Here is a 13697-nt window from a genome sequence, read left to right as displayed (position 1 = left end):
CCCAATACCTCTTCCAACATATCCCTCCCTGTCCTGTCCATAGTGCTTATACCCAAGGATAACTGTATCCCATAGATTTCCCCCATCTCATCATGTTTTTGAGATACTTACTGTAACTAAATATGTATATATAAATACACCTATGCTACACCTATACTATGTTTCTCTATCCAGTAACTCTTACCTCTCTTGGCCCATTTGTCATCACACGTGGCCCTCCATTGCCATCCTCCCCTCACTCACAAGTTCTGTTACTTTCCTATCAATATTACCCTATATATTTACACAATTTACACAATTGTTCCTTTGAACTTATTTTTTCCTGAACTGAAGGTTCTTCAGCTGCTGCCAGCTTTCCCAGCTTTAAAAGCAGCCTTGCCAACTGTCTGATTTTAATCACCAGCAGTTTGGCTACCTTTTGGTTCAAGTGAAGTCCATCTCTATAGTATAGATTCAGCTTGTCCCAGAAATTTCCCATGCCTAAGAAATCTAAATCTGTCCTTTCAGCCGCACTTTCTCATTCATGCTTTGAGATTCCTGATCTATGCCTAGCTGGTCTTATGTGTGGAAATGTTAGCAGTTCTGAATATCCTATCTTTTGGGTCCTAGCCTTTAACTTTCTGGCTTGTCACCTAACATATTCCTTCTGGGCCACATGATTACATTTCCCAATATCATTGGTGCTTCAATTCCTCCCCAGCATTATTAACTTTTCTAGACTGTGTGTGATATCTTCAACCTTTGCACCAGGCTGAAAGTTCCTATGTAGTCAAAATAACTGTAATAGACCGATCATGCATGGCAGCAGCTGTGCTGGGCCGCTGCCGGGCCCTCATGGCATGGTAGCATGCCCTGCTGCATCCTGAGAATGCACAGGGAACTAAATCCCCAGTGCACGTGAACTGCACTGATGTAGTGCATGCACACACACAACGTTTGGGCTTGGGTAGCCCAGCTTGCTGCGCAGTGGTGGTGTCATGGGGGGAGCAGGGGGCACATCAGCCCCATGACATGCTGGCAGGAGAGTGGCATGCCGCTCTCCTGCCAGCATGGGGGTGGGAGAATGTCCTTTCCAGCTCTGTGGCTCTGTGAAGCTGACAGGGGCATGTGGTGTCTATGCAGAGTGTTTAGTGGCCTCTTCCATTATGCACAGCAGTAAATGAAATGCAGGAGTTTCCACATTTGCATACCGCAAGCCATCTGGGGTACTGTGCTGAGCCAGAGCTGGGATGGTGGCAGCGTTATGCATAATCGGGGATTAGCCCTGCTGCCTTGCTGCCGCCACCCTGGCCTACCCACTCTATGTATAATCGGTCATAGACTCGTCTCCCTATATTTCTAATAATCAAATCATTGACTACTGAAAGCACACCTTCCCCCAGTCCTAGATAGAGATCCTCATTACAACAAGGTATTGGTTGATTACCCAATGAACAGGTCCATTACAAAGGATCATATCCCTCTTCTTCTGACTTATGCCCTTTGACCTCAAAACTTTCACCTATAATGATAGCAGAGGAACTGTTAGCACAGAACAGGGACTGTTTTAGTAAGTCCCTGAACGTTCCATCCCCAAACTCTTTGCCCAACTTCTCTGGATCAGTAACCCTAGCCTCAAGGAAACAAACTTCTAGTGACCTTTGTTTTATAGCTAAGAGCTATGGCTCCACTCTCTGAAAGTAGACAACAGTAGATAGCTGACTTACCTCGTTCAAGGACAGCATCTCCTATCCAGGGCAATATGTGACTAGTGTCCTGACCAAAAGGTAGAAGGAGATGTTCACACAGACAGAACCCAAACATCTCAGAAATGTCCAACTTCAACCAGGCATGCACTTACTCTTCATCTTTTGTACCATTCACAAGCTCATCTCCCCAAGGTTGTCCAAGTTTCAAGTGAATTGGGCAAAGGGGGTCTGATTTTATAGCGCCTTGAATAAGATGTTGCCAGCCATTCTCCCAGCATAGTAAACAAAGTAATGAAAAGGACTACTGGTTTTCAACAGTTACCATTAAGGAAGATCTAATGAGGAAGAATTGAGCAAAGTAACTTTGCCTGTTGATTGTGGCTGTGTCAAAGTCGGAAGCATGTCTTGTTCTCAATAGCTAAGACTACCTCCAAGTTATGATTTTGTAAACTCGATGAAAGTCATTGTTTGAAATCATGCTGTTGGAGGTAACTGCTGATTTGTACTAGCCATAGTTAAATTTAGAATGACACAGGAAACAGTGGTTATCTAAATCAGAAAATGGCAGAAGGAATCCATATATAGATGGGAAGATGGGTTTGGTAGGAGAGAGCAGTTGAACCTTCTAATTATTTATTTATTTAACACATTTGTTTCATCGTATTTGTAGGCTGCCGCTCTCAGCCAGCCAGCTAGCTAGCAACGGTTAACAGTTAACAAATCCTAAAGACAATATTAAAACCAGTACCAAAGATATAAAACATTGAAACAACATAAGAATCCTCCCACCCCTACCCCCCACCCACCCACTGACCGCAAATGAGATTTTGAAATTGAGCCATAGTTTTATTTGTTCTCTTCTGTTCATTGCTCAGATGTCTATAGATTCTTTTCATCACAAACTGTACACAAAACAACTGTTATTACTTTTTAGCCTCAGGCAGTCTTTAAATGCGAGAGTTTTATGTACATATGGTATTATGGACTATATATTTAGGTCTAGAAATTCATGCAACTCTGAAAGCCACATGTCTGCTCCTGTGAAGAAGTTCATGATCTCAGGGAATTGGGTCCCTTTTTGACCTGCAAACTGGATGGGAGAGGAGCTAATCATAATTTGGGGGGGATGGGCTTGATATTTGTTAATCTGCTGGAGAAAGGGGAAGTTCAGTTTTCAACACCTTGTGCAAATGAGCAGGACAATCTTTGAACTGTTATGACTCAAAATGGACTATACTCTTGTATAATTATTCTGATACTGCAAAGGAGGTTGAAATATTTGTTATTTAGCTCGCCCTACAAACATACTATATCAGTTTTATAACAATACACACACACACAGCTGCTTGCTTGATGGCTACAGCCATGGCTATAGAGTTGAAATGATGGATTGTCTTTTCAGTGGCCTAAGTAATATTAATAAATGAAGAAACCTTTGTCTGTCTTTCTGATCCTTCCTCTTATACATGTTCATAACTGTTGATCTCATTTGATTATTGATGCATTTTATAACACTTGAATACAAAATGTTTGCTCATTGCTTGAATACAAAATGTTTGCACATTAGTGTATTATTTATAATGTACTTAGGTTGTAGGTGAACAGCAAATGTGTCTTTAATAGTATCCAGGACAGCAATACCAGGTTAGTGCTAAATATGGATTAGAGAAAACTAGACCCCTTGTTATTACCTCTTCCTCTTTATACAGGAAAACAAACAAACAGAGAAAGATACTGTTTTTCTGCTGAATTATCTTTTCTACATCTTTCTTAGTAAATGAGATATTCTGTTCTGCATAATACTCCAGATGTACATAATGGATTCTCAAGCTACTACTATGTTCAAAAAGAACACTGATTTAAAGATGCGGCAATACAAGGGAGAGCCCTCTTTGCATTCATGCATGTAATATTTTTAGATTTATTTCCTTTCCTATTAAGACTTAAAATGAAGCCCCCGGAACTAGCTAGTTTAATAATGCAGTGCCTTTGCTATGAAAACTTTTGTGTGAAGTTTTCTTTCAATGGATTCTATGAAAAACAGCAATTTAATATTTGAATTTCAGCAACATATGCTGAATCTAAGAATGTTGTGCAGAATATAAATGTCACAAAAAGTCTGTGATGAGAATGATCCCAGAACTCCTGTAGCACATTTTCCTCCACCACTGCTTGTTCATAACTGGAAAATTGAGGATTTTTCTTGGACAATTTAATCATAGTTTGTCATGGTGTTCAAAGTGGCAAAATATCTGGCCTACTACCAGTATTCAAAAAACATAGCTAAACCCTGATTTAGAATCTTAATTTGCAGCCAAGAGAATAAAGCATAACCTCTATGTTCACTAGAATGTGGATAGTTCAACAACCTACCCATTAGTACCACAAAAGCCATTAGTTGTTTTCAGCTGTTCTGGGTAGGGGGGGAGGAGCGGGAGTAGATGAGAGGGATTATTTCCTGACTTGGTCTTTTTGGGATTTGTTTATAATGTCTGCATACATCCTTAAAGTATGTGTAATTCTTTCCAAAGGAAAATCCATATATATGAAGAATCTGAAAGTTATTCCAAAGTTATAGGATTTCTCATTAAAATAGCTTTGTTGTTGTTGTTGTTGTTAGGTGCGAAGTCGTGTCCAACACATCATGACCCCATGGAAAATGATCCTCCAGGCATTCCTGTCCTCTACCATTCCCCGGAGTCCATTTAAGTTTGCACCTACTGCTTCAGTTACTCCATCCAGCCACCTCATTCTCTGTCGTCCCCTTCTTCTTTTGCCCTCAATCGCTCTCAGCATTAGGCTCTTCTCCAGGGAGTCCTTCCTTCTCATGAGGTGGCCAAAGTATTTGAGTTTCATCTTCAGGATCTGGCCTTCTAAAGAGCAGTCAGGGCTGATCTCCTCTAGGACTGACCGGTTTGTTCGCCTTGCAGTCCAAGGGACTCGCAAGAGTCTTCTCCAGCACCAGAGTTCAAAAGCCTCAATTCTTTGACGGTCGGCCTTCCTTATGGTCCAACTTTTGCAGAAATACATTGCAACTGGGAAGACCATAGCTTTGACTAAATGCACTTTTGTTGGCAGGGTGATGTCTCTGCTTTTTAGGATGCTGTCTAGATTTGCCATAGCTTTCCTCCCCAGGAGCAAGCGTCTTTTAATTTCTTTGCTGCAGTCCCCATCTGCAGTGATCTTGGAGCCCAGGAAAATAAAATCTGTCACTTATCTCCATTTCTTCCCCATCTATTTGCCAGGAATTGAGAGGGCCGGATGCCATGATCTTTGTTTTCTTGATGTTGAGTTTCAAGCCAACTTTTGCACTCTCCTCCTTCACCCGCATCAACAGGCTCTTTAGTTCCTCTTCACTTTCTGCCATTAGTGTGGTATCATCTGCATATCTAAGGTTGTTGATATTTCTCCCTGCAATCTTGATCCCAATTTGTGACTCCTCTAATCCCGCCTTTCTCATGATGTGCTCCGCATGCAAGTTAAATAGGCAAGGCGACAGTATACAGCCTTGCCGAACTCCTTTCTCAATTTTGAACCAGTCAGTGATTCCATGTTCAGTTCTCACTGTTGCTTCTTGACCTGCATATACATTTCTCAAGAGACAAATAAGATGCTCTGGTATTCCCATCTCTTTAAGAACTTGCCACAATTTGTTGTGCTCCACACAATCAAAGGCTTTAGCATAGTCAATGAAGCAGAAGTAGATGTTCTTCTGGAACTCTCTAGCTTTCTCCATGATCCAGCGTATGTCGGCAATTTGATCTCTAGTTCCTCTGCCTCTTTGAAATCCTGCCTGTACTTCTGGAAGTTCCTGGTCCACATATTGCTGGAGCCTAGCTTGTAGGATCTTGAGCATAACTTTGCAAACATAAGAAATTAGTGCAATGGTGCGGTAGTTTGAACATTCTTTGGCATTGCCCTTCTTTGGGATTGGAATGTAAACTGACCTTTTCCAATCCTGTGGCCTTTGTTGAGTTTTCCAAATTTGCTGGCAATTAAAATAGCTACATTAGTTTAAAGTACTTTGACTTTTCATCAGAAGTTTGAACCTTGAATCATGATAATCAGGTTGAAAACTGTTCTTCCCCTTCCTCCCAGTATCCTGGGAACCTGTGAGGTGGTATAGCTTGGATGTTGTTAACTTCCCTCATATGCCATGGGGAGTGTGCGGGGTTCGAAAGACTTTGGCTTGAGCTGTGTATCAGAGAGGTTAATGAAGTTATTTAAAATCAAAGATATATTTGTTTCTTTGCTGCTTACTTTCCCAAGAAATAGCAGTGAAAAATCTAAAAGGCATCACTGAAGATGATGAGCCATTTAGAAAGATGGGGACAAAACTTGTTAGTTAGATGGTACCCCTTGAATTATCCTTCTGACATTTTATTTGCTCCATTAATCTCAAGAAATGTAGTCCCTGTGTTCAGAACTAATGCTATATGTTTCTGGTTGAAGTGCTCAAAGCTGGTTGCCAGCAAACTCTCTCTCCTCTTTTTGATTGAATAATATTACTCACTTGAAGTGCACTGCATATTTCTCATTAGGGTATCCCTTCCAGTGAATACATATAATAAATACAATTAATGAAAGCACCGTCCGTTTAATTTTTTTGGGTTGGCAACTGTGTGATCCCATTAATATGTAAAACTGTAAGCCTCTTTCACATTTGCAGCCCTAAACAGTCTACTAATAATGTTTCTATCAGCAGATCTGGTTCATAAATTCCTTTAATAGCCGTAATCTGCTCCTAACAGCTAAGGAATGATTTGCTTGACCCAATTTTAGTACATTTCCAGCCCTATAGTTTTATCCTGATAGCATTCTTTAGGGAGCTTTTCATTTTTCATGTTGGTGTGATTAAAAGCAGTTTTATGTGTAATGTCCAAAATATTAAAAGCAAAGTTGTGTAACCTTAAAATTGTGTTGCCATTTTCTCTTGTTTTTAGGCTTTAGCAATGGGAATGATGACAGAATACTATCATTACATCTTTACCACATTGGTAAGTAGCTTATAAGAACATGCTGTTGGCTTCTAATAATGGCTTTGCTTTCTTAATTATATTACTAGACAAACTTAAAGGGGCCTCTCAGGAACAGAAATTAGAGTACTGAATGCTTTCTCCATTTCATTGTGATGTGTCACAGTGAAAGCTCCTCATGAGAATAGTTTGATTGGTGTTCTGAAATATTTTGGGGGAAAATGGGATGTGCCTTATGTAGGGGATGGGACTGGTTTTATAACATTGCAGATTGTGCAGGGGACAAGGACATGGTACGTAATTTACAATGTATTGGGTTTCTTCCCCCTTTTGTGTTTGATCTTGGTCTTTTATGAAGAAATTATCTATAATGTAATATCTGAGAACAATTAAAGGTTCAATTGCCAATGCTTATTTTCTTCGAGCTGTAGCCTTGTGAGATAGAAAGTTCTGAACTCAGATATCACACAAATCCCTCTTATGACTGGCATGAACTTGGCCATTTTGCTATGGTCCCATATTGCTTTCCTCCTCCTGCTCTGCCCCTTGCATGAAGAATCTGGCTGAAAGCTTCCTGTGTTGGAAGGCTTTCAGTCAAACTGCAGTTAGCTGTGAAGTCCAAAAATTTCAACTGGGATCTGGGCTGATTCTGCACTTACTTTGTTTATTCTGTTGTGAATCCTGCTGAATTCAGATTGATTTGAACTTGGGTCTTCCTCTATCCCCCCCTCCCTATTGAAACAGAAAAGTGTTCTGCACATGATTATGGAAACTCAGAATGGGGGGGGGGGGAGAAGCGCAGCAGGAGCCTCTTTCTTTTCTTGAAGGGGGGGGGGGAGAATTGGAGACAGCAGAGGAGAGGGAATAAATCCAAGAGGCAAATCTCTGCCAAGATAAGTTAGGGCTTCTGGATCTTCTGCTGACAGAAGTTAGGGCTTCCCCTTTAAGGGAAACCTTGCAGACTGGGAACGAGGAAGCCTTTGAACTAACGCCCTGGCCAATCAGGGCTTTTATACAGCATTGCAGGTTTGAGGCAGCAAGTTAGTTTGGAACAAGCAGAGAGCTGCACCTTCACTCATACTGTTTTTTCAAATATATATATTCACTCCAGGATATTGCGCGGGAAAGGTAGGGTCACTCTGGATCAGTCCTGCTTGTTGGAGAGGAAAAAATTAAATCAGCCATAATCAAAATGGAAATCACATTCAGTGTAGACAGCAGGGACTGAATCAACCTGGGATTGGAATAAAAGCTCTGTGCAGATTCAGTGCATGTTTCCTCCCCCCTAAACTGATATTCTAAATCATAGTTTAATCCCAAACTCTAATTTGCTCAAATTACTCATGAACATGGCAAAAGAACCTATGTTCCATCCATCACTAAGGAACAGAATTGGTCTGCATTTGGAGGATCAGATCATAAAGTAAGATCCCTGTGAATTTCCCTGCTAAAATAGTGCATCTGGTTGATTTCCTCCTGAGGTTATAAATGCCATGGTTTTTTTTTAAATATTGGGAGAGATTTAGATTACTGAGATGGTGTGATTGAATTAACTCTGCAGGTTTAAATTTGGATCTACTGTTTACATGATAATTGATTTTATTTGTTTAGTTATATTGTACAATGTGTATTAATAATATTGCTTGTATTCAGGGAAGTAAGGTGTTGTTAGATGTTATTAGTAAATAAACCATGAGTATCACTTTGCTTTTTATGCAATGAGAAGATAGTTTCATGTGTAAATATTGTCACCTGCATGCATAGAGCTGAATGAGATTTTGCCAGAAGTGTCATGTTGTCTTGGCATCTTGTTTGTCTCTCCATGCTGCCGTATAATGTGTAATTATGCAACAAATTTTGGGGAATGGGAACTGATTGAAATATGAACAGTTGTTTTCTGGCTCAGTTCATAGCTGGATCCAGAAAGAAAAACCTTCTTGTGACTCAGCTCTGTCTGATCTCCATATGTTTGGGATATTCTGGGAAAACAGCACTTTCCAGTGACCCTGATTTGTGGGATGCAAACAGTATTCCATTCCAAGCACTAAAGAGAGGCACTCTAGTGAGCTCTCTTGTGTTGCTGTTACTACCAAGCTAGGTCAAGGGTCTTTGAAAATGAGTGAGTCTTTGGAAGACTAGTAGCTTAAAGGAATGTAAAGAAAATCTGTTGTAATACCAATAGCACAACCAAGTTTCTGAATTCCTAACTGGGCTTAGAAGAAGAACTATTTTCCCTTTTAAATAAAAAGTTTTGGTTTGCCAAACCCAGTTTCACATGAAGCATGGGGAATTAACTCCCAGTATGTGCAGTACCATTATATGAAGTTGATTCCCCAACTTTATTAATTGATTCCCCAAATTTATATTTCTTACACATTGTATAAACTAATTAAACATCAGAAAAAGGAAAAATGAAATATAAAGTTGCAGCAGCTATGTGATATTTGTATCATGTGGCTTCACCCTCAATATATAAAGTCATGGGTTATCAATTGTTATAGCATTAGAGGTCATTAAAGACTCCTTGATAATCACAGTTCTGGTTTAGTGACTTAACAGTATTTTAGTTATTTCTTAAATTTATATACTTTTCTTCCTTTTGGCTCAGGTCAGTTTACATAGTAAGAGAGGTGAAGTTCGCTTAAAAAAAAATCCCATCCCCGGGAGAAGCGAGAGGAATGGGGCAGGTGTGGGGGCAGGACATTGGAGGCAGATATAGCGCTTCTTCGCCTCCATACATTTCTTTGGCATGTAGTCTGCTGGTTGTCCATTGGGGGAAAGCACTTTTTAGTTTGGTGAATCCTCTTTTGGGGATTCACCAGCTTGCGCTTGAAAATGGTGGATTTAGCTGTCTGGACGCATGAGGATGACAATGTCATGTGGAGCATCCAGAATATAGAGTCTTCAGGTAGTAAGTATCACACTAAATTTATGCTCTGAAGAAAGGCCCTAAGAATACCCTGAACACTCACAAGTATCCCGTTCCAAATGTATATTTGAAATAATTTGCCATCAAAAACTGCTGAAAGAAACTTGAAAAATCATGAATTACTAGCATGCTAAGAACATATGTGAAGCTGTGTTTAGCGTGATACTAATGTCCATATACAAGTGACTCCCTCTTCCTATGTAAACATGTGTTGCTTGTGCAATGCCGCAAGAATGAGATGACCAGAAAGACACATTCAAATGGAGGTATCCTTTTTTTTCTGAGGAAATTATGGCAAATGAGAGTGAACTGTAAAACAACCCAATAGTAAAGCAGTTGGCAGGTATGTGCTGCCTGCTTATTTGAAGCACACCACTATAGAATGCATTTTGGATATTCAGTGTTGCTAGTGTTAAAGGTGTGTTAAATAATTAAAGAAATAATAAAATAAGGCAGAAAAAGAGCGCTACAATTAATAACTCTGCTTCTGCCAGAATGAAATACCGCATTTGCTTATTATGGCACCAGTGGGGAGACACAATTTGTGCTGCTTCTTTTTTTCTGAATAATGGAAGATAAACTTAATCTGGTGACGGCTAAGGATAATTTGGGACATGCCAGCAGATGATAGATTTTGGTGCTCAGTGGAGCCATGTAACTTGCTTCACTTTTGGCTCTTCTGCTTTATTAATTACTTCTTACCTGACACAGCGAAAGTCTTGTCTAATAAATTTTCCAGTCACAGTGTTTAGCTGTGCTGTTTGGAAGTGTACTTTCCCATGATTGATTTGGAGCCTAATGTAATAGCTCATTAATTCTCTGAACTGTTGTGCATATTTATTATAATTTTGAGTAAACAGGAATGTGTTTAAATTACATAATTACTTACGCAGTTGTCCAAGTTGTCTGGAATCATCCCTCATTTAAAAGCAAAAGGCTTGGTAATGCGAAAGTGCTGTGATTTTACATTCTTCTAAGTACTTTCACACCTTGCCAAGTTGTTTAATGTTCTTTACATGTCAGGGAATTTTGCCATCTCCTGCAGTGCCTTGCATTTTCTGTTGGATTCTCTCAGCAGGATTGTTTTGCTAAAGCATTCTTGAAATGTGTTGGGCATTATTTCTTTGTTCTCTCTCTCTCTTTCTTTGTGACATAGTACAGCTGGGAGGGATTGTATTTAATCTATATTTGAAGACAATGGTGTGTGTACATGGTTGAGTTAATGTGCTGCTTGGGTATGGTTTAAACAGTTGATTCATCCACTGGATAAGTGACTATGTTTGGGCACCTTCTAGATATTGGACTGTATAATATTGAGTGAGTGAGTGAATCTCTTAAAACTGGGAGAGGAGGGTGGATTGTGTTTTTTAAAAGGCACCTGGCCACTGTAATACAAAGCCAGAGGAAAACATGACCTAGTCACACTGTGAAAAATGATACTATAAGCCCTAATTGGAATTTGGAATGTTAACTATCTTTGAGATTAGTTTGGGTTCTTGTATTAACAATGTGCAATTAATCATATGATACTGCCATGGAAAGGTTGATGTTGCTCTGTTTTCTCTCTCCTTTACTCCCCCCTCTCATGAGAATAAATAAATTGTACTCAGGCCAATCCCACCCCAGGAATTGCCACTTAAAAAGAGAGTCTGGCTCTAGCAATTGCTTTTTAAAAATTACAGAGCATAAAGAACATTGCTCTGGGGATTTATGAGGGAGGCTATATTTATGGAAACAAGAAACATAATAGAGCTTTGTCTGGCAAGCAACTTTGTCCCATTGATTAAACATTTTTTAAAGTCAGTCATCTTCACATACAACACATGGTCAGTGGCCCAGGAGTCGCTTCCATATTGCATTTTCTGAGATTACTGGGAAGTGTGCTAGAAATCATTTATTTAGATTTAGATTTCTTTATTTAGATTTCTATACCACCCATTTTTTTCAGCTCTGGGCGGTTTACATTGAACATTATATAATACAAATTACATGGAACGATGTATAGTACCAACAGTACTATAATCCACAAGGATGCCCTCGCTGTCTGTCCAATTAATACAGATCAAGATAATAAGCCTGTGGGCCTGGATTAGCACTGCGTTTTCCATAGCCTTACCCAAGTTAGGGAAATTATAGACTTGAAAGAAAAAGAGCCTTATGGGATCAGATCAAAAGGCCCATGCTTTCCATCTGTCCAACATCCTCTTTTTCACCACAGTCAAACAAATAACTCCAAGAAGCCCACAAGCCAATCATGAAGTCTTCCTTGCTGTTACTTCCATCCAGCATCTAGCAGATGTAATCTGCCTCCAAATGTGGAGGGTCCACATAGTGACTTATAAGTCTATTTTCCATGAATTTATTAATTTTTGAAATTGCCATTATAAAATTATTTGACTAGGAATATTATGGAAAAGAGACTGTTGTGATTGAATGGTAAAGTACACCATAAAGTCTATCTAGTTCCATGATCTGCTTTTCCATAGTGGCCAGCTAGGTAACTCTAGGAACCTCATTGCTCATACATTGGAAATTGAACGAACACATTTATTTTATTTTATTTATTTTATTTTTTCGTATTTATATACTGCCCTCCCCGAAGGCTCAGAGCGTTTTACATATAACTGAAACTGTACATGAAACCATACATATAATAACATTAATATTATTAATTGATAACCGGGTGACAGCATAACAACAGTATATCATAACATAAACAGTGGTAACTCGAACAGGTCCAGGAGTCTTAGTGGGTTTTTGGGGGGAGGGGGGACAGGGGCCCTGCAGATGTTGGTTGGTTCAGAATTAAATAAACCAACTTCTACTATTTGCTCATTACACGCTAGAGCAGGTTTACAGGGCCTGTGGCTCACTGAAGTGAATGCAGTCCAGGTATGGCGGTTTAACTGGGAGCCCCCAAGCTTTCCTGTTTTTGTGGTCTGCCTCAGACTATATATAAAAAAAGGGAGTGGGTCTAGTTTGTGGCAGGCTACAGCCCATGGCTGGTGAATTGGTAAGCCACAAATTGTGCAGCCCTTTGACAGAGTACTATACTAGGACTTCCCTAGTTGCTTCATATCAATTGTATGACTAAGAGACAGGTAGGCAGCATCTCAATGGGGGCATGGTTCTCTGTTCACGGAAGTCTTATTGCCCTAATTGGAACCTGCAGTTTTCTAACTGTGGACAGCACTGCGGCTCTCCTCTGTAATGCCAAGATTATTATAAAATCTAGATAGATGTTTGGATTAGAGCAGCAGTCTCCATCCGCCTTCCCCATATTCAAAGATCCCCACACTGATGGAGGAAATGAATGCTGCTGGGGAAATGGTATGAACAGAAACACAGGTAAACTGGTGGATACATGTGACAAGTACTCAAATTGTGCTGGTGTTGGTAATTTGTTTTTGTAATTCAGAATATCTGATGAATAACATAAAACAGGTTTATTAAAGTAAAGTGAAATAATGTTAGTCTAATATAGACTAATAGAAAACTAATAAAAAGCAATAAATGTAGTTCAGTATCTTTGGGAGACATTTTCATTACTGTATTATATAAATTGATCTTTTTTCAGTTATAACCCTTATTACAGATAGGTACCAAGTAACTTCATAAATTAAGCTATATAAATATTTTGCAGAATTGTTATCAAATTAATCTGGTAGGTATCATTTTGAGCTTGTTTGGTGCTCTGGATTATTGTAAAAGCTCATGTCTGCATTTGAGAAATAAAACAGCAAAAATCCCTGTTTGAATGGATCCATGAAGATTCAGAATGTATAAAATAATTTACAAATGTTTGTCTTTTCCTTCCTTTAGGACCTTTTTGCTCTTGATGTAGAGCCCTATCGATACAGTGGTGTGAACATGACTGGATTTAGAATTTTAAATATAGAAAATAGCCAGGTGGCATCAATAATTGAAAAATGGTCCATGGAAAGATTGCAGGCACCTCCAAAACCCGATTCAGGTTTGCTGGATGGATTTATGACGGTATGGATATCAATTTACTGTTAAGTTTGTGCATACCTAACTTCATTGTTTAGAATTTCAGCCTTCTATTCACAACATAGTATTATTGTACAATTTCTTCTTGGTCAC

General features: G+C 39.3%; 1 protein-coding gene across 8 annotated transcripts in view; it reads left to right on the top strand.

Annotated features, from left to right (window-relative positions):
- The window catches only part of GRIK2 (glutamate ionotropic receptor kainate type subunit 2), a 624521-nt gene that overhangs the window by 244592 nt on the left and 366232 nt on the right, over positions 1-13697 (top strand). For all 8 annotated transcript variants that reach the window (XM_077303360.1, XM_077303395.1, XM_077303345.1 and 5 more), the window contains 2 exons: positions 6632-6685; positions 13416-13589. In XM_077303360.1, the coding sequence (XP_077159475.1) occupies positions 6632-6685; positions 13416-13589 (228 nt within the window). The remainder of the gene's footprint in view (positions 1-6631; positions 6686-13415; positions 13590-13697) is intronic.

The sequence above is a fragment of the Paroedura picta genome, chromosome 1, assembly GCF_049243985.1.
Source record: "Paroedura picta isolate Pp20150507F chromosome 1, Ppicta_v3.0, whole genome shotgun sequence".
In the NCBI taxonomy this organism is placed as follows: domain Eukaryota; kingdom Metazoa; phylum Chordata; class Lepidosauria; order Squamata; family Gekkonidae; genus Paroedura; species Paroedura picta.
The sequence above is the reverse complement of the archived record's forward strand: the minus strand, read 5'-3'. Positions and strand labels throughout refer to the sequence as shown.